The following is a 26,125-nucleotide window of genomic DNA, read 5'->3' on the forward strand; positions in this document are numbered from 1 at the left end:
CCAGGCCGTCGGCGTAGCTATGGCGACGTGCTCCCAGGTCTGGACACGTGGATCTGTGCCGACGGCCACACCGTCGGCGTAGTTACGAACATGCTCCAGGGTGCTGGAGCTATGCCGACGGCCGGGCCGTCGGCGTATCTCGACAGTCGTCGCGCACGGTGGTGACGCCACGTGCAACAGAGGAGCCGACGGTCCGGCCGTCGGCGTATCACCGACGCCGTCAGACGGCCGTCTCCGTGGAAATACGTTGCCGACGGTTGAGCTGGGCCTACGACCGAAGAAAAACCGTCGGCATGGAGTATACGCCGACGGTTGGAGATGCGCCGACGGCCAGATCCGCTACGCCGACCGGAGATACGCCGACGGCTCTACGCCGACGGCCACCGTCGGCACAACTGTACGCCGACGGCTTGTCCATGTACGCCGACGGCTGGTGGCCGTCGGCATATAACCGTTTTCCTGTAGTGACAGGCGTCGGCGGACGATCCTCAGGTCCGGGAGGCGAAGCAGCGGATCCTCGAGCCTCAGCCGGAACTGGTGCAGTAGCGCAGAGAGGGACACAGCGTCATCAGCAGGGGCTGCACCGAGCGGCACGGGCGAGCCAATCGTGGCCGCAGCATGGCCATCGGAGGGTAGCCCCACGTATGCATGTGCATGAGGCGTGCGAGCCGCACCATCCGCGGGCACGACCGCACGGGCGAGCGGCACGGGCCTGCGAGAGGCGCAGCAGCTACCGCATGTAAAAAGGATGAAAGAAAGTCATGCATGTAAACGATTGACATACTACGTCAAGATATCGTGATCAACACACAAAAAAGATGAGAGATGATCATGCATGCAAACGTCAACATACAACAATTAATGTATCATGACCAAATTAACATGTACATATAATCTGATGCACCATCATCATGACCGTACCGAATCCATCACTGAAACTCGATAATTAAAATTACAGGACGTCCACCATGGCCACCCACCGATAACTACCGTTCCGTTTCCGTCCACGATCGACGAGCTAACACGCGCGCACGTCCGTACGTATGAGATTAGACGTCGAAGGTGTTCTTGCCGGTGAACTTGACCTCGATGGGGCTGACGTTCTTGCCGATGCTGCGGAAGTTCTGGCCCACGCCCTGCCTACCGGCGTTGACCTTCTCGGGGTAGACGCCGTCCTTGGGGTGGAGGTACTGCACCTCGCCGTTGGGGAAGACGCGGTAGAACTGGTAGGCGATCTTGTACTTGGAGCGGAGCCTGTTGCCGAGGGCGAGGCACTGCTCCTTGCGGGCGAGCTTGAGGAGGTTGGGTCCCTCCCGCATGATGGCGGCGCCGCCGGTGGGCATCTCGAAGACCTGCTCCTTGGGGGAGGTCCAGGTGATGACGTAGAACTCCTCGACCTGCGCCTTGCGGAGGAGCCCGCCCGTGCTGCCGCCGAAGATCGGGGACGGCGTGGCGGGGTCGAGCTGCGGCGGGACGAAGCCGGCGGGCGCGGGCTCGGCTTCTTTGGTGGCGGGCGCGGGCGTCTCCGGGGCGGCGGCGCAGAGCGGGGCGGGGCCGCGGGTGGAGGGGATGGAGAGAGAGTTGGCGCGGGGCTTGGAGGAGGGCGACCAGGCCGCGGTGATCAGGTGGCGCGTCGCCGCCGAGGCTTGCGTGGCCATGGCCATGGCGTTGGCGGTGGCTAGCTGGTTCCTGGCAACGGGAGGAGAGCAGAGGCCACACGCGCGCGCGGGAGAGGGAGAGAGAGATTGTGAGTGCGGAAGTGATGACGGGTGGGTGATGAGTAGAAGAGGTACACACACGGTGATTGGGTTTGGGGTGTGGAAGTGGATAAGGGGATATGGCGATATGAGGTCGGCCAATGGGGAGTGCCGATTTTGATACGGCCATCGCCACCACATATGCGCGCCGGGTGAGCGATCATAACGGCGTGCCACGGCCACACGACGCCTGATTTGCCGCCCACGGCGTACTTGACTTATGTAGAATCACACCCGTTATTCTGACAGGCTCTCATTACTTTACTCCTTGTAAGAGCAACTCTAACAAATTCTGGATAAGTGCCCAAAATCGAATAACTTTGGTTCTTGTTCGGTTTTAAGCTCGAATTGTGTCCTGAGGAGAGCCTGATATTTGACCGTCCTGTATATAATTTTTGAGGTACGTCGGAGGGCTGGATCGGGGTCAAACCTCCCTATTTCCCCCACATCGCGCCACCTCCTCCACCGCAAATCCAAACCTTTTCCCGACTCCAGCCAGCGATTTTAGCTCGTTCCCCACCGGATATGCATAATGTGACCAGTCAACAACTTGTTCGCCCACACTTGTGGATCAGCAGCGTCGTTGGGAGGCCACAGGGCCGAGGAGGAGGAGGCCAAGCCCGCACAAGAGCCCTAGGAGCAAGTGCTCTGCTAGGTGCTCGCTTGCACGGTACGCACAACCGCGCGCGAGGAACTGCACCACCATTACATCAAGGATTACAACGCAGACTAGCTCGAGGCGGGTCTCTTCGCGTCAGATGGGGATGAGCGAGGTGCCATGCCTCCGCATCCTGACACGTAGTGAAGCGCACATTGCGCCGTGGTCGTGCACTAGTGAAGCGGCGTCGACTCCGCGACCGTGCCCTCGAAACACCACCACATTTTGGTTGTCCGGTTAGAGGTCGCCGCCTCGTCTCAGCACATATTTAAGCGCCGCCACCTTTTGGTCACTGGTGAAGTTGTACCGCCGCCGCTTCCGCGTCCACTTAGGGTTAGGGTTTTTTTTGCGGGAAACACTTAGGGTTAGGGTTAGATCTAGATTTTACTTAATTTGTGTTAATGATGAACTTACGTATGTAAATTATGTTGATAATGAACTCGCGTTCTGCAAATCTCCAGCGAAGTCAGGCTGGTGAACTTGCGTATTCTTCTTTTAAAATATCCGGTATGTTTTGCAATACCTCCTCTACCACACGATTTCGTGTACTTGATAACACTGACACATATCCAGCTTGCTCGATCCAAGATATCCGGTTCAATTTATCTAAATATGCTAGAGATGCCCTAATTCAGCAGTGTGGCGCCCATCCCGTCGTCTGATGGTGGGCAGGGGAGGCGTATCCCGGCGGCTCCTCACGGGAGGAGGTGGGAGGTCGACTCCGGGGCTCTAGGGCGGCGCGGCTCTTCCTGGCTGGCGCCTGAGGTTCTCCGGCGAGAGGCGCGAGGAGGAGGGCTGTGGCGCCCATGGAGTTGCCCTGACCTACGAGATCCAGTGGAGGCTGCGGCCCGATCTAGTAATCGTGGGGTTAGGCCGGTGCTCTGCACTGGATCCCCTTGTTCCTCTTCTGCCTTCTCAGCTTTGGAGACGATCAGCGGTGTGGGGATCTGCTAGTCTTGCGAATAATGGCGGAAGTCCTTAGATTTCTTCTCGCGCCAAGATGCATATTCGTCGGTACCTGTCCTCATCGATCTGGCGGATGTGTCGTGTTTCGGAAGGCTGCGCCGGCGCTCCATTAGGCGAATCAAGCCTGGAGGTTACCAGATCGGGTGGAATTCGGTCGAGCGCACCCATGTTTTTTCTCTGGCCATTTGGTTACAGAGGGAGGGCTTCGAAGCTCTGTTGGCGGTTATTATCATGGAGCACGTTTTCATTCCGTGGTGCTGGCGGAGAATGACATGGAAGCCAAAATCTATGGTCATGCAATGGTGACTCGAGTCTGGGTGGCGAGGAGGAATTGGCTTCGTGATCGGTTTCTTTGGAGCAGCGGCATGTTAGTGGGGGTGACTACACTGGAGAAGTTCAAAGTCTTACCTTTCAGGGTGAAAATCCGAGGTCTGGTCTTAATTGGTTGTGCCTGGCAATGTCCTTGTTGAAGGCATTGTTTTGAGAGTGAGGATTTTCTCCAGAGTGAAAACCTAAAATCTATGATCAGGTGACGACAGCGCTGGTGCACTGTTATCTTCTTGAATGCATCGCTTTTAGAGAAGTTGAACTTCTGGTGCTGTCATGTGGGTGTTAGTGATGTTGTTTAAAGGATTTGATCACTGTAGCGGGGCTTTTCTTTTTTGGTAATTCTTATGGTATCTCTGTAATATTAATGGCATACTTGCATCCATCCTGCATGCACTACTTGGTGTGCGGTCCAATTTAGAGAGAAGGGTGAAGTTGACTTGACCAACCCAACTGGCCTCTTTCTCGAAACAGTGCGTGTGTGTGAAGGGAAGCCGAACTCCCTGGATAGCTGGAGCCTGCCTCCTTTCTTCCCTCATAGTGGGCCTGTAGACTGGCCTCGGGTCGACAGCGCCGCTTATTGCCTGGCCTGGCTGCTGTTGGGCCGGATTAGAAATCGCAACAGCTGGTTGTATGTTTGTGAGGAATGGCGATTGTAACTATATCTGTTTTGTGAGTGTCAAAAAAAAAAACTATATCTGTTTTGCTAATTCGAGCAACTACTGTAGAAAAGTTATAGTTCACCTTAATTTATAATTTTTATACAAATTAATTTTAAAAGGTGCAACTTAAGTTTGCTTAATATTCCAATTTGATGAAACATACAATAATAAATTCAAAGTTGCACTTTTCTGAATCTACTTATAGTCATAAAAATTCCCAATCGGCATGGTAATTTTTCCCACTATCACGATTTTTAGATTATTCTTATTTTATAAAAACCTGTTAGATTATTTGGCTTGATTCAATATGAGTTTCAATATCCATCCCTGGTCTTATTTGTATATGTTAAACGCATTTTTTGTACTATTTTGTGTTCCAGCTAATTGGTCATCCCTACAGTTTTTCTTATGTCTTGCAATTCCAACATCTAAAATTATTTACTCCCTCCGATATATATATAATACTTGTCGCCGAAACTAGTGAATATACACATATTATGGGTCGAATGGAGTAGCCAAAAAAGTGTTAGAAGTAAAGACAATACAAAAAAACACAATAATTTGATGAATACTATTGCAAAAAAGTCTTCGATTACGAGCTCAACATGAATACTATTTATCTCTAGAGATATGTCATTACAATTTCAAAAAAATGTTACCGCCTGAAGTCTGTATTCTTTAATGCAATGTTTCAAGACAAAATGACCCTCTTCGTTTACCCCGTATGATTTTTCTTCATTTCTTCTTCCATCATTGAGGCCTATTACATGCCAGCATCGATGAACTATCATGTACTGGACCTTGTTTTCAACCTACATGGACTTTATGAGCTCGCAACCTCATTGAGTGTCGGCGCATCATCTATATTTTCACAAATGTTGCCAATTTCTTTTCATATCAGGACGTTTTGAAATCAGTTGGATTTCTTGTCGACTTAGTACTAAATTTGGAATTTCAGAATTGAATATTATCATAGTGGAATCTTGGTAAATTAGTAGAATCTATAGTCACATCAAGACAATGTTTTTTTAATCATATTTTCCACTGATTGCAGTTTTTGCTACGGCACATAATTAACCATCATAAAAAAATACTCTATTGTTTCCATGCACTAGTAGCGATGTCCTCTCAGGTTTGTATATTATAGCACTTGCTTGCAGTATGTACCTATATAGTTTTGATGCCATGACTTTTTGAATGAGATTTGCAAATTTTTCTAATCTTTGAGATCAATGTTTTAAGAGGTGATTTTTCACCTTTTTAGTAAAAAAAATATTGTTCCAAAGAACAACACAAAGTTAAATGTTAATAAACATGATGTATCAAACAATAATAAATTTTGAAATTGAAATTTGAAATATATTTTTAAATACATACTCTAGCTTCAAGTTAGAGTCAAACAATTTTGGTTGTCGTCAGAAATAGATTAAAATTCATAGTTTAATAGATGATACTTTACCATAGTAATTATCTATTTGTTTACTATGCATGATTAACTTTGGATAACATAAATTTTGTTTTGCTTTCCCTGTGAAATTCTACTTTGTGGAAGAAGAGATATAGATGTCGAAGTCACTATTGAAATAATCAACATGGACAATCTGTTCGCTTGTGCTCTTTTCATGAAGTATGTCATAAAGGAAAAGAACAAAACCTGAGATACATGCACACTAATATTGTAATCTATATTCACATTGCTTGGTTGGTACCATTTTTAATATATATTTATTTACTTTTGTTGATGAATTAATTTGGGTAGATAAAGATGGATGGTATCAAGTGTTCACGAATACATTGGATAAACTGCTTACATTCTAAGTTAGTATAAATTATTGATACAAGTAAATTCCACACAATGTGGAGAAAATATATCATATTTTTATATATTTCCCCGATATTACCGGTGCATGTATGCTCCATCATGTACGAGAGCCAGAGAAAATATTTGCAAAATCCTATTTTGGCGGTTGGGAGTTTGTGCTATTCTAGATGTGTACATGAATCTGCGAATGTTGGTTAGGGTTTCATAATTAATATGTAGAAATTGAAAAGAAAAAAAACACTTATATGTGTAGTTGCATTATCTTTAATATATTGTGCAATAAATATGGCTACCAATGGCTCAATACTGAATATCTCTACTTCTCTAGACTAAAGTTGTATTTTCTGATGCTAAATATAGTTTATCTTCTTTGTTTTTTTTCTTTATCTCACGGTAGAAGTTTCTACAATGTATTTAACAAATATCTTGATATTAGGATTTTGTGTGTGTGCAAGCATTCAATAATATGTTGACACATGTTTCCAGATAGATTAGTATCACAAATTATGTCGGATGGGAACTGTCATCTATTCCAATGTTTAGCCTTGCACCAGGGGTAGGGGAGCTATGCACATTTGTGTATAGACGTTACCATAATGACATATATTTTCTTTTATAAAGTCAAATTGACATTCCCCGATACTAATTTTATTCTTGTTTAGAAAATATCGTATCGATACCTCAATATGTTTTTTTAGAAATACCTCAATGTGTTTTCACTATCTCCTATAATGTCGGTGACTTCTGTAAATGTTTTTTGTGACTCATGTGTTTATATTTCTCACGGCTAATTGTGGTACACACCAAATCTTCAAAAAAAATATGTTGTTCGATGTCAATACAAGATTTCAATTCGGGGACTGCCGCATGACCCCATTAGCAAGCTTTGTGGGTAGCACCTGGAGACTATCTAGGACCAGTTTCGCGACCACCGTTTGCGAGAAGATTTTCGAGTGGAAGGGATAGCACGGTGTCATGCCTACACCATTGGGTGATGGTATCAACACCAGGTGGGATCGCACGGTTTCGGCATACCCAAAGTTACGATAAGAGAGGCTAGTGGTGCCATCATCTACGCAATGTGGGTAACATGGAGGTAGAAAACCCAGCGGTAGAGTTAGAGCAAACTGATCTAGGGTGCACACCCTTAAGATCATCCCAAGAGTTGATACTAGCAGTAGGTAATGACAATAACCATTCTTTACCCTTTCCGCTAAGCGAAAATGTAATAATTTGAGTTTGATAATATTGTTTTCCACATTTTTGAACGTTTGCATATCACAAATTTCATATAAATCATGTAAATGCATAGAGGCATCTTCACTAGCACTACCGCCAAATTGTTCCCAAGTTATAAGATTTAATAACCCAGGACTTACTTCAAAGCTTTCAGCAGTTATCTCAGGTGTAGTGATAGGTTTAGCAATAAAATAATCATTATGAGTGTTTGTGTAATCACACAACTTAGTATTTATTTCCCCCATGATTTTCAGAAAATAGTTACTACTAATTTGTATTTGTTTTTGACTTTCTAAGAAAAAGAACTAGCAAGCAAAGATTAAAAATAAGACAAATAAAATACGATGTAAAATCTAAAACAGATAAGAAAGCTCATAGTGGTGTAACCTCCCCAAGCTTAGGTGAGACATAGTTTTAAGATGTTTCACGGTAATGACACCAGAAAATACTTCCAGCTAGTTCCCGGTAACGGCGCTAGAAAATGTCTTGATGGCTCTGAGACTCTGATACGTCTCCGACGTATCGATAATTTCTTATGTTCCATGCCACATTATTGATGATATCTACATGTTTTATGCACACTTTATATCATTTTGATGCGTTTTCCGGAACTAACCTGTTGACGAGATGCCGAAGGGCCAGTTGCTGTTTTCTGCTGTTTTTGGTTTCAGAAATCCTAGTAAGGAAATATTCTCGGAATCGGACGAAATCAACGCCCAGCATCTTAGAATCCCCGGGAGCTTCCAGAACACCCGAGAACCGCCAGAGAGGACCCAGAGGGGGCCCACACATGGGGCTGGTGCGGCCCAGGCCCTGGCCGCGCCGCCCTATTGTCTGGTGGCCCCAGACCCCTTCTGACGCCGCCTCTTCGCCTATAAGAAGTCCCTGACCTAAATCTTCGAGACGGAAAAGCCACGGTACGAGAAACCTTCCAGAGCCGCCGCCATCGTGAAGCCAAGATCTGGGGGACAGGAGTCTCTGTTCCGGCACGCCGCCGGGACGGGGAAGTGCCCCCGGAAGGCTTCTCCATCGACACCGCTGCCATCTCCACCGCCATCTTCATCAACGCTGCTGTCTCCCATGAGGAGGGAGTAGTTCTCCATCGAGGCTCGGGGCTGTACCGGTAGCCATGTGGTTAATCTCTCTCCTATGTACTTCAATACAATGATCTCATGAGCTGCCTTACATGATCGAGATTCATATGAGTTTTGTATCACTACTATTCTGTGTGCTACTCTAGTGATGTTATTAAAGTAGTCTATTCCTCCTGCACGGTGTAATGGTGACAGTGTGTGCATCGTGTAGTACTTGGCGTAGGTTATGATTGTAATCTCTTGTAGATTATGAAGTTAACTATTGCTATGATAGTATTGATGTGATCTATGCCTCCTTTCGTAGCGTGAAGGTGACAGTGTGCATGCTATGTTAGTACTTGGTTTAGTTGTGTTGATCTGTCGTGCACTCTAAGGTTATTTAAATATGAACATCAAATATTGTGGAGCTTGTTAACTCCGGCATTGAGGGTTCGTGTAATCCTACACAGTTAGTGGTGTTCATCATCCAACAAGAGAGTGTAGAGTATAGCATTTATCTATTCTGTTATGTGATCAATGTTGAGAGTGTCCACTAGTGAAAGTATAATCCCTAGGCCTTGTTACTAAATACTGCTATCGTTGCTTGTTTACTGTTCTACAGCATCTGTACTGTGTGCAATATTACCACCATCAACCACACGCCAGTCCTGGACAGCAAAACACTTTTCTGGCGCCGTTACTACTGCTCATACTTATTCATACCACCTGTATTTCACTATCTCTTCGCCGAACTAGTGCACCTATTAGGTGTGTTGGGGACACAAGAGACTTCTTGCTTTGTGGTTGCAGGGTTGCATGAGAGGGATATCTTTGACCTCTTCCTCCCTGAGATCGATAAACCTTGGGTGATCCACTTAAGGGAAACTTGCTGCTGTTCTACAAACCTCTGCTCTTGGAGGCCCAACATTGTCTACAAGAATAGAAGCACCCGTAGACATCAAGCACTTTTCTGGCGCCGTTGCCGGGGAGGAAAGGTAAAAGGCACTCATACTCCGGTTCCAGGTAACTAAGTACTTTTCTGGCGCCATTGTGTGTGTGCTCGAAGCTATTTCCTTTAGATCCTGCAATTGCATCTTTTTGTTTCTTGTTTACACTAGTTAGGCATAATGGAAAACAACAAAAATATGAGAGATCTTTATGAACTTTATCTTGAATTAGGACATGATGTGTTTGAAGAGAGAATTAAAAAACCCATGGAACTTTATATGCATGCTAATGGGAATGTTATTAATATGAATGCTTTGAACACTATTGTTGCTAATGCTATGGAAAATTCTAAGCTTGGGGAAGCTGGCTTTGATGAGCATGATATTTTTAGTCCCCCAAGAATTGAGGAGAAAATTTACTTTGATTATACTTTGCCTCCTATTTGTGATGATTATAATGATAGTAGCCTTTTGGTGCCACCTACTATGGAGAGTAAATTTTATTGTGATTATACTATGCCTCCTACACTTGATGAGAATAATAATGATAGCCACTTTGTTGAATTTGCTCCCACTACAACTAATAAAATTGATTATGCTTATGTGGAGAGTAATAATTTGATGCATGGGACTCATGATAAGAATGCTTTATGTGATAGTTATATTGTTGAGTTTGCTCATGATGCTACTGAAAGTTATTATGAGAGAGGAAAATATGGCTGTAGAAATTTTCATGTTACTAAAATGCCTCTCTATATGCTAAAAATCTTGAAGTTGCGCTTGTCTAGTTTTCCTATGCTTATTGCATTATGCCTACATAACTTGTTTATTTACAAGATTTCTTTTCATAGGAAGCATGTTAGGCTTAAATTTGTTTTGAATTTGCCTCTTGATGCTCTCTTTTGCTTCAACTACTATTTCTTGCGAGTGCATCATTAAAACTGCTGAGCCCATCTTAATGGCTATAAAGAAAGAACTTCTTGGGAGATAACCCATGTGTTTTTATTTTGCTACAGTACTTTGTTTTATATTTGTGTCTTGGAAGTTGTTACTACTGTAGCAACCTCTCCTTATCTTACTTTTATTGCATTTGTTGTGCCAAGTAAAGTCTTTGATAGTAAGGTTCATACTAGATTTGGATTGCTGCGCAGAAACAGATTTCTGTCTGTCATGAATCTGGGCCTAATTCTCTGTAGGTAACTCAGAAAATTATGCCATATTACGTGAGTGATCCTCAGATATGTACGCAACTTTCATTCAATTTGAGCATTTTTATTTGAGCAAGTCTGGTGCCTCTTAGAAATTCGTCTTTACGGACTGTTCTGTTTTGACAGATTCTGCCTTTTATTTCGCATTGCTTCTTTTGCTGTGTTGGATGGATTTCTTTATTCCATTAACTTTCGGAAGCTTTGAGCAATGTACAGAAGTGTTAAGAATGATTGTGTCACCTCTGAACATGTGAGTTTTTGATTATGCACTAACCCTCTAATGAGTTGCTTTGAGTTTGGTGTGGAGGAAGTTTTCAAGGGTCAAGAGAGGAGGATGATACAAGGTGATCAAGAAGAGTGAAAGCTCTAAGCTTGGGGATGCCCCGGTGGTTCATCCCTGCATATTTCAAGAAGACTCAAGCATCTAAGCTTGGGCATCCCCTTCTTCATCGACAAATTATCAGGTTCCTTCTCTTGAAACTATATTTTTATTCGGTCACATCTTATGTACTTTACTTGGAGCGTCTGTTTGTTTGTTTCTATTTTTGTTTTGTTTGAATAAATGCATGCTTGTATGGGAGAGAGACACGCTCCGCTGGTTCATATGAACACATGTGTTCTTAGCTTTTAATGTTCATGGCGAAGGTTGAAACTGCTTCGTTAATTGTTATATGGTTGGAAACAGAAAATGCTATATGTGGTAATTGGTATGATGTCTTGGATAATGTGATACTTGGCAATTGTTGTGCTCATGTTTAAGCTCTTGCATCATATACTTTGCACCTATTAATGAAGAAATACATAGAGCTTGTAAAATTTGGTTTGCATAATTGGTCTCTCTAAGGTCTAGATAATTTCTAAGTAAGAGTTTGAACAGCAAGGAAGACAGTGTAGAGTCTTATAATGTTTACAATATGTCTTTTATGTAAGTTTTGCTGCACCGCTTTGTACTTGTGTTTGTTTCAAATAGCCTTGCTAGCCTAAACCTTGTATTGAGAGGGAATACTTCTCGTGCATCCAAATCCTTGAGCCAAACACTATGCCATTTGTGTCCACCATACCTACCTACTACATGGTATTTCTCCGCCCTTCCAAAGTTAATTGCTTGAGTGCTACCTTTAAACAATTCAAAATTTATCACATCTGATTTGTGTCAATGTTTTATAGCTCATGAGGAAGTATGTGGTGTTTATCTTTCAATCTTGTTGGGCAACTTTCACCAATGGACTAGTGGCTTCATCTGCTTATCCAATAATTTTGCAAAAAGAGCTGGCAATGGGATTCCCAGTCCCAAATTGATTAAAAAAAATAGACACTCCTCCATGGTATGTGATTGTTGGACGGCACCCGAAGGATTCGGTTAGCCATGGCTTGAGAAAGCAAAGGTGGGGAGGAGTGTCATCATAATAAAACTAAAATAAAAAGGCACTCCTTCATGGTATGAGATTGTTGGCAGGCACCCGAGGATTCGGTTAGCCATGGTTTGTGAAAGAAAGGTTGGAAGGAGTGCCACCCAAAAATAAAAATAATTCATGGGAGCCACTCTTTGAAGGTTTGTCTGGCAAGGGGGTTAGAGTGCCCACTACCATTCGTTGACAACAACAAACACCTCTCAAAATTTTACTTTTATTGCTCTCTATATGTTTTCAAAATCAAAGCTCTAGCACAAATATAGCAATCAATGCTTCCCTCTGCGAAGGGCCATTCTTTTACTTTTATGTTGAGTCAGTTCACCTATTTCTCTCCATCTTAAGAAGCAAACACTTGTGTGAACTGTGCATTGATTCCTACATACTTGCATATTGCACTTGTTATATTACTTTACATTGACAACTATCCATGAGATATACATGTTATAAGTTGAAAGCAACCGCTGAAACTTAATCTTCCTTTGTGTTGCCTCAATACCTTTACTTTCAATTATTGCTTTATGAGTTAACTCTTATGCAAGACTTATTGATGCTTGTCTTGAAAGTACTATTCATGAAAAGTCTTTGCTATATGATTCATTTGTTTACTCATGTCATTACCATTGTTTTGATCGCTGCATTCATTACATATGCTTACAATAGTATGATCAAGGTTATGATGGCATGTCACTCTAGAAATTATCTTTGTTATCGTTTACCTGCTCGGGACGAGCAGAAACTAAGCTTGGGGATGCTGATACGTCTCCGACGTATCGATAATTTCTTATGTTCCATGCCACATTATTGATGATATCTACATGTTTTATGCACACTTTATATCATTTTTATGTGTTTTCCGGAACTAACCTATTGACGAGATGCCGAAGGGCCAGTTGTTGTTTTCTGCTGTTTTTGGTTTCAGAAATCCTAGTAAGGAAATATTCTCGGAATCGGACGAAATCAACGCCCAGCATCTTAGAATCCCCGGGAGCTTCCAGAACACCCGAGAACCGCCAGAGAGGACCCAGAGGGGGCCCACACATGGGGCTGGCGCGGCCCAGGCCCTGGCCGCGCCGCCCTATTGTTTGGTGGCCCCAGACCCCTTCTGACGCCGCCTCTTCGCCTATAAGAAGTCCCTGACCTAAATCTTCGAGACAGAAAAGCCACGGTACGAGAAACCTTCCAGAGCCGCCGCCATCGCGAAGCCAAGATCTGAGGGACAAGAGTCTCTGTTCCGGCACGCCGCCGGGACGGGAAGTGCCCCCGGAAGGCTTCTCCATCGACACCGCTGCCATCTCCACCGCCATCTTCATCAACGCTGCTGTCTCCCATGAGGAGGGAGTAGTTCTCCATCGAGGCTCGGGGCTGTACCGGTAGCTATGTGGTTAATCTCTCTCCTATGTACTTCAATACAATGATCTCATGAGCTACCACTACAAGAAAAGTTCTGATAGACAACGTCTCAAAATCGTCCGCTAAGGGGTATTTTTCGTCGCCTATGGGCCTAACCCGACGATATGGGTTCTGTTGTCGAAACTGCGTCAGGCAAAGTCCTACCACGTATTTTTCAGTCCGTCGCGCTTGGGTGCCCTTCCGCCACGGAAAATCGGACCGTTGCAGAAGTGTTTCCGGGAGCCCGTTGACTGCTGACGTCATGCAAACTGCCACGTGGTAGACACCGTTAACTGACAGTTAACGGCGTTAACCGCTGAAACCCCGTGGTAGATGGTAGGCCCACACGAGGCCTGCCACGTCTTAAGCGGGCCGACCCATTAAGTTTGCGGGCCGGGCCAGCTGACTTAGTTTGACCGATCAACTATATAGCTGGAGTGGTCCATTAGTTACGTGGGCCGGGCCTAACCTCTAAGGTTGACTGGTCAAAACATTAATGGGCCAGCCCACTAAGCATGTGGGCCGGGCCGAATGCACTCATTTGACCGGTCAACAGGCAAAAAGGGCCGGCCCACAAGACATGTGGGACCCATTTTCCAGTTATCGGGCCGGCCCATTTACCTAGTGGGGTCCACCTTAAAACAACTGGGCCGGCCCAAGAAGTTATTGGGCCGGCCCAATTAGCATGTGGGTCCCACTTTCCTGCTATCGGGTCGGCCCATTTAGTACGTGGGGTCCGCAATAGATCAAATGGGCTGGCCCAACAAGAAAGTGGCCGGGCCAAAACACAGGTGGGTCCCACTTCCCTGTTAAAGGGCCGACCCATTTAGTATGTGGGGTCCACCATATAGCAAGTGGGTCGGTCCAACACGCTAGTGGGCCGGGCCAAAAACACAGGTGGGTCCCTCTTTCCTCTTAAAGGGCCGGCCCATTTAGTATGTGGGGTCCACCATGTAGCAAGTGGGCCGGCCCAACAAGATAGTGGGCCGGGCCAAAAACGCAGGTGGGTCCCACTTTCCTGTTAAAGGGCCGACCCATTTAGTATGTGGGGTCCCCCATATAGCAAGTGGGCCGGCCCAACAAGATAGTGGGCTGGGCCAAAAACACAGGTGGGTCCCACTTTCATCTTAAAGGGCCGGCCCATTTAGTGTGTGGGGTCCACCATATAGCAAGTGGGCCGGCCCACCAAGATAGTGGGCCGGGCCAAAAGCACAGGTGGGTCCCACTTTCCTGTTAAAGGGCCAGCCCATTTAGTATGTGGGGTCCACCATATAGCAAGTGGGCCGGGCCAAAAACACAGGTGGGTCCCACTTTCCACTTAAAAGGCTGGCCCATTTAATATGTGGGGTCCACCACAAAAGCAATTGGGCTGGCCCAGCTAGTTAGTGGGCCGACCCAGTAGTGGGTGGGGTCCACCTTAAAGCAAATGGGCCGGCCCAATTAGAGTGTGGGGTCCACCGTAAATCAAGTGGGCTGGCCCAATAAGTAAGTGGGCTGGCCTAATAAGTAAGTGGGCCAGCCCGTTTAGTGACCAAATTTGAGGTGCCAAAAAAAATCCAAGAAAAGAAAGTTGATTGCTCATAGAGGATGACATGCGGGTCCCAATTAGCAGCAGCGGTGTCAACGTTTCCAAGGCGGCAAGGGATCAAAAGAAAAAGGAAGTAGCCAGAAATCAGGGTATCAAAAAAATCCAAGAATAGAAAGAATTTTGGTTCATAGAGGATGACATGCGGGACCCATGATCCTGCATCGTAAACGGCTCGATCGGAGAGCGTTGAACGAGATGGCGCGATCGAGAAAAAAAACAATACCAGAGAGGCTGCCATCTGGGCCCTACATCCCTCGGCGGTGCGGATTTGCGTTGACTCGGCCGGCGAACCCGAGAATTCGAGATGCACCACGTCCCGGGCCACCATACGCAACGTTTTGGCCGGTTTCGTCGGGCTAGGTGGCCTCAAAAACGAGAAAAAAAACGTTTTGACATGCACAACGGACAGACCCAAAATCGTCGGCCATGGTACACCAGCAACCACGGCGCGACTTCAACTTCGTCGGCCATGGCAACTTTTCTTGTAGTGTGCCTTACATGATTGAGATTCATATGAGTTTTGTATCACTACTATTCTGTGTGCTACTCTAGTGATGTTATTAAAGTAGTCTATTCCTCCTGCACGGTATAATGGTGACAGTGTGTGCATCGTGTAGTACTTGGCGTAGGTTATGATTGTAATCTCTTGTAGATTATGAAGTTAACTATTGCTATGATAGTATTGATGTGATCTATGCCTCCTTTCGTAGCGTGAAGGTGACAGTGTGCATGCTATGTTAGTACTTGGTTTAGTTGTGTTGATCTGTCGTGCACTCTAAGGTTATTTAAATATGAACATCAAATATTGTGGAGCTTGTTAACTCCGGCATTGAGGGTTCGTGTAATCCTACACAGTTAGTGGTGTTCATCATCCAACAAGAGAGTGTAGAGTATAGCATTTATCTATTCTATTATGTGATCAATGTTGAGAGTGTCCACTAGTGAAAGTATAATCCCTAGGCCTTGTTCCTAAATACTGCTATCATTTGCTTGTTTCTTGTTCTCTTTGCATCTCTTGTGTGCAATATTACCACCATCAACCACACGCCAGTCCTGGACAGCAAAGCACATTTTTGGCGCCGTTACTACTGCTCATACTTATTCATACCACCTGTATTTCACTATCTCTTCGCCGAACTAGTGCACCTATTAGGTGTGTTGGGGACACAAGAGACTTCTTGCTTTGTGGTTGCAGGGTTGCATGAGAGGGATATCTTTGACCTCTTCCTCCCTGAGATCGATAAACCTTGGGTGATCCACTTAAGGGAAACTTGCTGCTGTTCTACAAACCTCTGCTCTTGGAGGCCCAACACTGTCTACAAGAATAGAAGCACCCGTAGACATCAGACTCCATGTGCAGAGTGTATAGTCCAGGAAGCAATTTTCCCAACAAGGTTGACTCGAGGGTTTATAGAAAATGTCTTGATGGCTCTGAGACTCCATGTGCGGAGTGTATAGTCCAGGAAGAAATTGTCCCAACAAGGTTGACTCGAGGGTTTATATCGAACTCTCAAGGAACTGAGAAAAGAGCTTTCTCTCCGTCTCTTCTTCTAGCAATCCTGCAAAGTAAATAAACATCTTGTGTCCCCAACTCCACCGTATAGTTGTCAAGCACAAGGTTTCACATAAGTAAATAAAACACAAGTAGTAATAAAACAAGTAAAATTAGATAGAATAAAGTAACTAAGTAAAAACGGTAAAAGAGTTGATTATTTTTGGTGTTTTGGATGGAAATAAGAAAAGTAATTTTTTTGGATTAAAATAGTGCAGCAAATAGAAAACAAGATAAAAGCAATATAAAGGTGTTTCTTATGGTAAAAAGTGGACCGGGTTCACGAGTTCACCTGACTATTCTATCTTTTAAGTTGTAGTGGACAATAGCAATTCATCAATGAAATATGAAGATGCAAAATAATAATATGTGAAAGATACGCATTCATATGAGCATCGTTCTAACATAGAGATGATGCAACAGATCTCTCTTATACTCCACAAGAAAGGGAAAACTTCATGCAATCTTGTATTAATAATTAACAGAGCATAGCCATAAGTACTTTGACATGATGTTAATTTGAATATCAAATATGCTACCTTGAACAAACAAGATCATCACTACTGTCACGTGACGAACATAGCACATGCATTCACTTTATCTCTAGTGAGGTAGCAAAAGAAAAGGCCAAGGCCATAATAGGTCATGAAAATATTGTCACTATCCAATCACTAAAACCATGCTACTCCATCTAATACACACATCACCCCACACACACTCTTGCATATGAATTGGATCAGAATATATACTTAAGAACGGGGTACATAATATGCATCTATCAATACATCTTGCACATAATATGATCATATCTCATAGCACAATATCATAGAATAAGGACGATCCACCACATAGGTATTACAAATATGGCCATAATCATGTAAGGCAGCTCATATGACACTAAGAACTATGAAGAACATGAGAGAAATAAATCAAGCTACTACCACAAACCCGTAGTCCAGTCCCCCTTGATCATGGTGATGATGATGAAGATGTTGGAGAAGGTGGAGATCCATCCGGCGGTGATCCTGGTGGAGTTTCCACCTCCAACTTTCGCTGTTGCTGTCTCTATTTTTGTGTTTCTGTCTTCTGCGACGCTCTCCTCCCGAGAACTTCGGGGCCATATATAGTGCTTTTTAGGTCAAAATACGTCGGTGGACGAAAGAATCAAGTGAATTGGACGATCAGTGGTCGAAAGACCTCGGGTGGCGCGCCCTATAAGTCTGGGCGCACCACCTGGTGTCTTTTGGGCCCAGGCCCATCCAGGTGTGCTTCCAGGCTTCAGGGTTCTTCTCCCAATGAAAAAGTGAAGCTCAAAAATTCCCAGGTCAATTTGACTTCATATAGGTCTCTGAAAGTGAAAAATACACAAACTAGATAATTCCTATTCTGCAGAGTTATAAACAAAATAAAGGGGATCATTGGTAAATCCTCATAAATCAATGTAAAACATGGTATTATCATCATATATGTTGCAAATATGTGGGAATTCAATATGATAAAGGATAAAGTTCATGTTTACCTTTTACATGCATTAGGGCTGCTACAACCCCTTATATATTGAGGGGTGGGGCTCCCTTCTCCACACACCACCACCTCTCTCCCTCCTCCCGCCGCCCCACCTTTTGGGCTCCGGCTTGGCGAAGCCCTGCCCAATTGATTCTCCACCATCACCAGACCGTTGTGCTTCTGGAGTTTTTTTGGGTGGATCTTCTACTTCCGCTGCCCGCTGGATCGAGGGAACGAAGGTCGTCGTCGAGTCGTACGTGTGACTGAGTGCGAAAGCGCTGTCGATTTGCAGTTCTTATCTTCGCGGTCTTGAGACCGACAAGTGTTCGGCTACATCATCTACGCTATTTGATCTCGTTAACACTTTCGTTCTTCGAGGGTGAGTTCTTCTAGAACTTGGTATATCCGTTGCATGCCTCTTCCAGATTAGATCTTGGCTTCTTTGTTGTCTATAACACACGAAATTTTTATTTTCTATGCTAAACCCATCATTGTTGTCATTGGGGACTTCAGAAATCACACTTGACCGCTTCGATCTTGGGGATTGGCAATTAAGGCTAGGGCTTGGAGCATGGAACAAATTGTGGGCGATCGGGATGGGGATCAGCTTCCAATGTTCGGCAGCATGGCCATCGACCTGCGGAGGCGTGCGTGAGGGCCAGTTCACCCTCATCGGGAACGTGCAGCTTAGGACGGTCGATTTCAAGAGGGGATGATAGTGATATGATCGGTGTATGCGGCACCGTTTGTCGCTAGCGACTCGTTGTCTCGTGCAGTGGTGCCCACTTGCTAGTTCCACTCAAGCAGTTTGGATTCACAATCGTGGGCTGCAGGTCAACAAGGGTGCACACATCTTGGGCACAGGGTGCACACACGGTGAAAATTTGCTAACCTAGAAAGCATGTTTTTACCACCCAGTCCTATCAACTAAGCTTCGCCGATGGAGAAAACCGATGTGCGTTGAAGAACACTTCTTTGTTTCTGAAGCCGGTGGCGCGTCTAGTTTGGGAAGAGCTTGCGCAACAGAGATACACTCGCATCGAGAGGCAACATTTTTTTCTAGGTTGCTCCTTATTTGTACTAATAAGGATCGGTTATTAAACTTCTATATATAGATCCTATGTTCCGTGTAATCGGATGGTAGAATGAACTGCTTTAAACCTTAACAAAAAGAGTTCACGCTCGAAAGGTTGGCCATTTCATTTTGTCTTGGAAAATACAGCCGCAACGGCGCAACGCTCACCTAGCCAGCCCTAGGGCGGAAAGCCACACCGTGGACTGGGAAACCACCTCCACCATCCACCCCGTCTATGTCCAATCCTACGGTCAGAGTCTTCTCATCCCAGGGCAAAGACCAGCCGTCTCCATATACAAGGGAGCGGGTGGATTGCTCGCCCCGCTGCCTGGTTGGGTTTTCGCCGAGAAAACGCAGCCCAGCAAGCAACAGCCTCATCCCCCAACCCCCAAGAACTCCCCTTTGCTCCCACCTTGCGCCGATTTCCAGGAATTTTTCTCCGAGCAGATCAGCGGTGGAGCAGCCAAGCCTGTAAGCACTCTCTTCCACTTTGGTGTCCGCATGGGATTTGGTTGGTTTTTTCTTGGTGTCTTCCCCGGTGAGATCGATGTCGTGGCGTCCGTCCGCCCCTCCTCTGCCTGAGTCTGGATCCTCACGGCGGTGAGTCCTGTAGGTGTGCTCAGACGGTGTAGTCTTGTGTGCTCTACCTGCTCTCCATCCACAGTCAAAATCCATCTGCACCCAACGCCGCCGCCTCAAGCTCTACAGCCGCCGCCGACGGCCCTAACCGACCGCTCCGCCTCCGCCACCCACGCGCTTCGCAGTTCCCTATCGTCTCCACCCCGTCCTCAAATCTTCGGTCTTAGGTATGAGCTTGTTTTCGTCCAGTGAGTAGTTCAACTCCCCCACCGGTCTCCACAGTTTCCGGGTGCACGCCGTCTAGATCCGACCCTGGTCTGCAGTTATCTTCTCTTACTTGCTGGTAGTTTTGTTTTGGCGGAAGTTCATTCCGATCTGCAGTTTGCTCCTCTTACCTACTACTGCTAATTCCTTTTCTGAAGGAAGTTCATTCCGATCTGCAGTTAAGGTTTACTGCAGGCCTTCCGCAGGTTTACTGCAGGCTGACGGTTTCCTTTTTTCAGGATATAGATGGATCTGGAGGTCAAGGAGCCAAGGCCGTCCAGCGAGCCAAACCTCTTCCTGCAATGGGGCAGCCGGAAGCGGCTTCGCTGCGTCAAGACGCGCGAAGATGGCTCGCCGTCGCCAGCTCGGTCTGAGGTGGTTAGACGCACCATACCCCGGGTGAATCGGCCCCTTCTGGGAGGCGATGTTGCGCAGTTTCGTTCACCGCGGCGCCCTAGCACTCTCCACCGAAGGTAATTTCAGTATGCATGCATATGCCTCTTTTCCCTTGCTCTGCGAACTCTGGAGAAATGTCTGAACATGATGTCTGTCAGCAGGAAATCTGAGGCTCTGGTGGGTGAGACCAGGCAGTCCATATCGGTCTCGCCGGACAAGGACCGGTATTACTCCACCAGGGGCTCCCCGTTTACTTTTGAGGGGAATGGCTTTGAGTTCAATGGTGGAGTGGAGGAGAAGGGCAACACTGCTCTGCCAAGATTCTTCATCTCATTGTCCAACAAGGAGAAAGAGGAGGACTTCATGGTAATGAAGGGCTGCAAGCTCCCACAGAGGCCTAAGAAGAGGCCCAAGTTGATGCAGAAGTGCTTGCTTGTAATGTTCTCTTTCAGAAAATAAACTTTGAAGCTTTGTTTCTTTTAAAAGATGTGATCATGCTCATTTCCTAACCCTCTTGCCTCGTTTTTCACTCTTGTGTATGACCGTAGACGGTGTGCCCAGGAGCATGGCTGTCAGATTTGACCCATGAGAGGTATGAAGTTAGAGAGAAGAAGAGTTCCAAAAAGGTAACTGCATTTCATTCATTTCTACTTGCTTGCAAGTAATATACTCCTACATTAGAGAGTTAGCAGTTTAGTTTTATTGATGGGCTACTGTCTGTTGCTGATATGCGCAAAATCAATCTGCAGAGGGCTAGAGGACTGAAGGCTCTGTGCATGGAGAGTGATTCAGAGTAGAGGTGGAAGAGAGATCAAATTTTTTTGACCTCTGGTCGATGCAGCAAATAGGTAGCATTGGCGGTTCTTTAACTAGACAAACCTAAGCAGCTAATTTAGTGGGGGGATCAATACATGTCCCCCCGCTCTTCTTATTCACACCCTGTTGAATGTCCATGATCCATCCTTTATTTTTCTTGTTGGTAACTTCCAAGAATTGTCATCTGGAACCGTGAACAATGACCGAAACAGTAATATTAGACCATTCCTGATCTAGTGAGTTTGCAGTTCAGATAGTGGGGCGCATGTTAATACAGAATGCTGGTGGGACTATGGAGTTTGGAGGTCTCTTAGGATTGTCATTTGTTGTAATGTTATGAAACTGGAGGAAAATTCCTGGTTAATCAGTTGATTTGTTGGTGCTTTACTATTGTTGTTATCAATCAGTTGGCTGCAATAGCAGAGCATCTGTATCACCCATGTCTTGGTGACGATCCTGAATTCCTGGTGCGCAGTTTCTTGCTCTGTCGGCAAGAAACTTCAATTTAGTTGGGAGTTCAATGCCTTGCCCCACCTTTCTTTAACTGCTTAACTCTTTATATCCAAGATCGTTCCTCTACTTTTCGTTCGAAACTGCAAACAAATTGTTGTCTAGAATCATGAACAATAGTAGTGCATTAGTTCATTTCTGGTCTGCTGAGTCTGCGGTTCAGAATTTCGGGAGCCCCTGTTTATACTGATGAATGCTACTGGACTACTCGGTATCTGCCTATGAAAAATGATGAAAGTTGGGAGGTTTCCCTTGATTGTTATCTGTTGGAAGTCTGAGAAACTTGTGGAGGAAAAGCTAGATTTATAGTTGTATTACCGTAGTTGCTGTGGATGAGTTGAGACTTGCACATGTATAAGCAATGTTTTGGGCATGATCATGAATTTCTGGTGCGGAAGAAAAATATCTTGTTTTGCATGAACTTGTGCTTCCTGGGTGGTCAACTCAGAAGAGAGCCTGGTGTTAGAAATAGATTAGCTTAGGTCTTAAGCTAACTAGGCAGTTACTTTTTGTCCAACAGCCACGTCCCTCCGAAGGGACACAACCTTGTAAACCGCCTTTGTTGGCACCTGTTCGCTGGGTATATATACCCCTCAATCATCAATGAAATTAACAATTCATCTCTCATCATTTTTACTCTAAACACGTTATCAGCACTTGGACTCTGCCAAGAGCAACAAGGCCACATCGCAGAAAGAGAGTTAAGAATCATGGCAAGGACACCCTTTGATGTCGGCGTTCGAGCGACCTCACCTTCCACCACGGCATCGACCGTTATTGCGCTTCCCTGCTGCTCCCGGCGGAAGCCGTTGGTTCCGACACGGATGCATGGCACAGCTGCTCCCGGCGGAAGTCGTCGGTCCCAACGCGGCCACAGCCCGACGGCCGATGGCGTGCCTGCTCCCTGTAGCACGGAGAACCAACAGACGCAGCCTCGTTTCGCGAATGGCGGTGGCGACGATGGCCACGGCCGGCACTCGCAGCAGCGTCCTCCGATGTGCGGGAACGACGATGGGCCACAGCCGGCACTCGCAGCAGCCTCCTCCGACGCGCGGGAACGACGATGGGCCACTGCCGGCACTCGCAGCAGCGTCCTCTGACACGCCGGGGCGCCTCCAGAGCCGACTCCCAAATGGCGCGAAGGTCCACGCTTGTCGCTGCTCCTCCGAGCACGTCGCTGCCGCTCTTGGCGGTCCGCATCCGCAGCGCGAGTACTGGTGGAGGCGGAGAACCTCCCCGACAACCGACGGGGGCTAAGGGCATCTCCAACCGGCTGACCCAAACGGACGCGCTGGGCCGTCCGTTTTGGGCGTTTGGTTGGCCAAGCGGACACCCGGACAGCGGCCCGCGTCCGCGTGTCCTTTTGGGTCGCGCGCTGCGCCCAACGCGCGGACGCATCGCAAAAAACGAAAAAACGGAAGACAAAGAAAAATACGAATTTAAACGAAATTATATTAAACATATGCCCTATTTTGGGCAAATTTGTACATAGCCCTATTTTGGGCAAATAGAACTAACAAAAGAAGCCCCTATATGGGCTTTTAAATTTAAACTAAAATTTAAACATAAAATAAAAAACCCTATAGGGTTTGGTCGGCGGCGCGGTGGCCGCCGGTGTGCCGCCTAGCCCCTGTGGGCGTCGTCGGCGACGTCGTCGACGTCCCCGGGCGGCGAGGCACTGTTGTGGCTCGACCGCGCCGGGGACTCCGGCCAGAGAGACCACAGGGCCTCCTCCCACGGCGAGTGGGGGTCCGGAGCCACCCGCGCCGCCTCCTCCTGGAGGCGCTGCTGCCTCTCTGCCCGGCGGCGCGCACAGCCTCCGGCGCCGCCTCCTCCAGCGGCGGCTTTGTCCTCCTGGCGGCGCTGCTCGTCGGCGCGGCGCTGGCCTCCTCCCGCCGCCTCCTCCTCCTCCTCTCGTCGCGCACTGGAGGGCCTGGGCGTAGAGCTCCCAGCCCTCCGCCTCCTCCACCTCCCGCCGCTCCGCCTCCTCCATTTCGGAGGTGCGAATGGCCGCATGGAGCTGCGACCATTTCGCCTCCTCCTCCGCCGCCGAGATGATCAGGGCGGCGCGGAGGTCTGGGTCCTCCTCCGAGGACTCCGGCTTGGGCTCGATGAGGAGAGGCGGCGGTTGCGGCAATGCCGCACCGCCGCGGGCGGCCTCTCCGATGTGGAGGCCGCCGCGGTTCCCTCCGGCCCGTAGCGCCGGCGGCCGACGCCGACTGCTGCTGGCCTCGTCGTCATTGGCTCCGGGAGCGAACCGTCGCTTCGGGGCCATGGCGGCGGTTTTGCTCGGGGAGTGGAGTGGGGACTGGAGTGGAGGGCCAGATCCCCTCCAGTCCCCATTTATTAGACTCCCTGGTCACCGACAGGTGGGCCCAAGGGAGACGAGGCGACCAGCGCGCGGACGCGAGCGGACGGCGCGTGCCATCCGCGACCACGCAAACCTAGCCCAGATTTGGGCCGGGTTTGCGTCGTTCCGGACGCCGCGGCCGTCCGCTTTGCGGTGCGTCCCCGCGCTGGGCCGCGTTTTTGTCCGGCTCGACCCAAACGGACGCGCGGACGCGGTTTGGGTCGCGCGGTTGGAGATGCCCTAACAGCCGGCGCTCTGCTCATCCCTGCAGTATCCACACGGGAGAAGAATTGGGGATTTCTTATCCCTTGCGATTTGGGGACGATGGGTTCTAGAAGATGGCCAAGCAAAATTTTCCCCAATATGTACACGGGAGAGAAATTGTCAAACCTTATCTCTTGGCTGTTTTCGTTTACTCTGTCAGATTTAGTAATTTATGCAAATGTCTCTGTAGTTTCTGGTTCACACCCCATGCTGAACTGATATTTATAATTTAAGTCTCTAGTTTTTGTAGTATGTTACAAACTAGAATCACGTTCATGAGACTTTGCATATTTACACTATTGTTTTCAACCAACTGGTTATTGTTGTTTACATTTAAGCCTTTAGCTTTAATTACAACTACTATACGTGCTAGACCGTATGGTCTTGCTAAATTGCATGAAACAATTATAATTCTGTACGATTTTACATCATATAAAAGTACCACGTCAAGTTCTCAAACTTTCACATAGTGGGCAAGAATATTTTACTCAAATTTCGCATATTCCTGAAATATATAGTATTGTATATATTTGCCTCTAGCATTTTGTATAACATGCAATTTGATACACCAATTTTATTTTGCAATTTAAATCAAGTTTTCTTGTGAGATTCTCATTGAAAATATGAGATACAATTGCCAATAAAATATGTGACTACCTCAAATTTAATATTTTATTATCCACCATTTTTAATGAGAGATGTACTCCATAAATATGGAGAAAATCTACAGTGTGTTAACTTACTATTTGAGATCAACACATGCATATGGCATGGAAGCACTAGCTGAACATTCAATTGTTCCTCTAGAGCATACTTGTTGTTTGCCAAAGAAATTTTTTCTATCAAAGTAAAATTGAATTCCGGCATGATCACTACATGCTTCATTTTACATTGGTATTACATAAAATTATGGAACCTACATCATAAAACTATTGTCGTGTCTTATGTCTATCAAGACAAAGTCCATCATACATAACAATGATGCAATTTTCTCACTGAAATAATATAGGTTCTACATCATATGGTGATAATCATATTCACCAGAAATAACCAATGTCAAAATGCATATCTATCTTTTGGCAATGAATTTAACATCTCCCATCACTTTGGGTAAGAAGTCCAAAGCATTGATAGAAGTATCATTTAATATCTCAATATGGAATGTCTACTCCATGGTCATTAAAAAATTACCTCGACCACTAATATGCTCAATCAAAGCATATTCATAAAATTACTATCACAACAAATGATTTGCATGATCATCTCATGCATGGCTAGAATCTCCATCAATGGAATTCACTAAACTCACATTAAATGAGAGAAATTGGATAAATATCCATTTCCCTCTAAATCTTCATCGTGAAGATATATGTTACATAAACACAATGTAAATAGTTTCTCATCCACTTCTGAGGATTCTAGCCCATTGTGATTTTTTAGTCCTCTTGTCTATAAAATAAATTGCAAGTTGATATTTTGTCATGAGGCAATTTTAATGTAGATCTGATTCAAAACCCTTCATGCACTTTACATCCTCTTGTGATGGTAATGAAAAAAAACATTATCCTCTCAATTTCAGGATATATGATGTCTTCTTATAAAGAATCATTAGATACACCCTACGGGTGATATATAGCACTACCTGAAATTTAACTATTACTCATAATACTAAGAATCTCAATGGTATTGAAAAGAACCACGGGAAATCAATGTTAACTAGAGGTAAAATGACAAGCGGAACATAGTGGATCTATTAAAGGGATAA

At 46.0% G+C, this 26,125-nt stretch overlaps 2 protein-coding genes across 3 annotated transcripts in view; one reads left to right on the forward strand and one right to left on the reverse strand.

The window, feature by feature from the left end:
* Positions 1-832: 832 nt before the first annotated feature.
* Positions 833-1,776, reverse strand: LOC127292271 (photosystem I reaction center subunit II, chloroplastic). Its single transcript, XM_051321631.1, has one exon. The coding sequence runs from the start codon at positions 1,662-1,664 to the stop codon at positions 1,050-1,052; it is 615 nt and encodes a 204-aa protein (XP_051177591.1). The 5' UTR covers positions 1,665-1,776; the 3' UTR covers positions 833-1,049.
* Positions 1,777-19,486: 17,710 nt separating this feature from the next.
* Positions 19,487-26,125, forward strand: part of LOC127292273 (uncharacterized) — a 32,292-nt gene continuing 25,653 nt past the window's right edge. The window contains exons 1-5 of one of the 2 annotated variants that reach the window (XM_051321632.2): positions 19,488-19,652; positions 20,264-20,497; positions 20,582-20,855; positions 20,969-21,046; positions 21,170-21,623. In XM_051321632.2, the coding sequence (XP_051177592.1) occupies positions 20,271-20,497; positions 20,582-20,855; positions 20,969-21,046; positions 21,170-21,217 (627 nt within the window). In that variant the 5' untranslated portion in view covers positions 19,488-19,652; positions 20,264-20,270 and the 3' untranslated portion in view covers positions 21,218-21,623. Of the gene's footprint in view, positions 19,653-20,263; positions 20,498-20,581; positions 20,856-20,968; positions 21,047-21,169; positions 21,624-26,125 lie in introns of those variants that run through there. The other variant, XM_051321633.2, reaches the window with a different exon arrangement.

This window comes from Lolium perenne, chromosome 4, assembly GCF_019359855.2.
Source record: "Lolium perenne isolate Kyuss_39 chromosome 4, Kyuss_2.0, whole genome shotgun sequence".
NCBI classification, from domain to species: domain Eukaryota; kingdom Viridiplantae; phylum Streptophyta; class Magnoliopsida; order Poales; family Poaceae; genus Lolium; species Lolium perenne.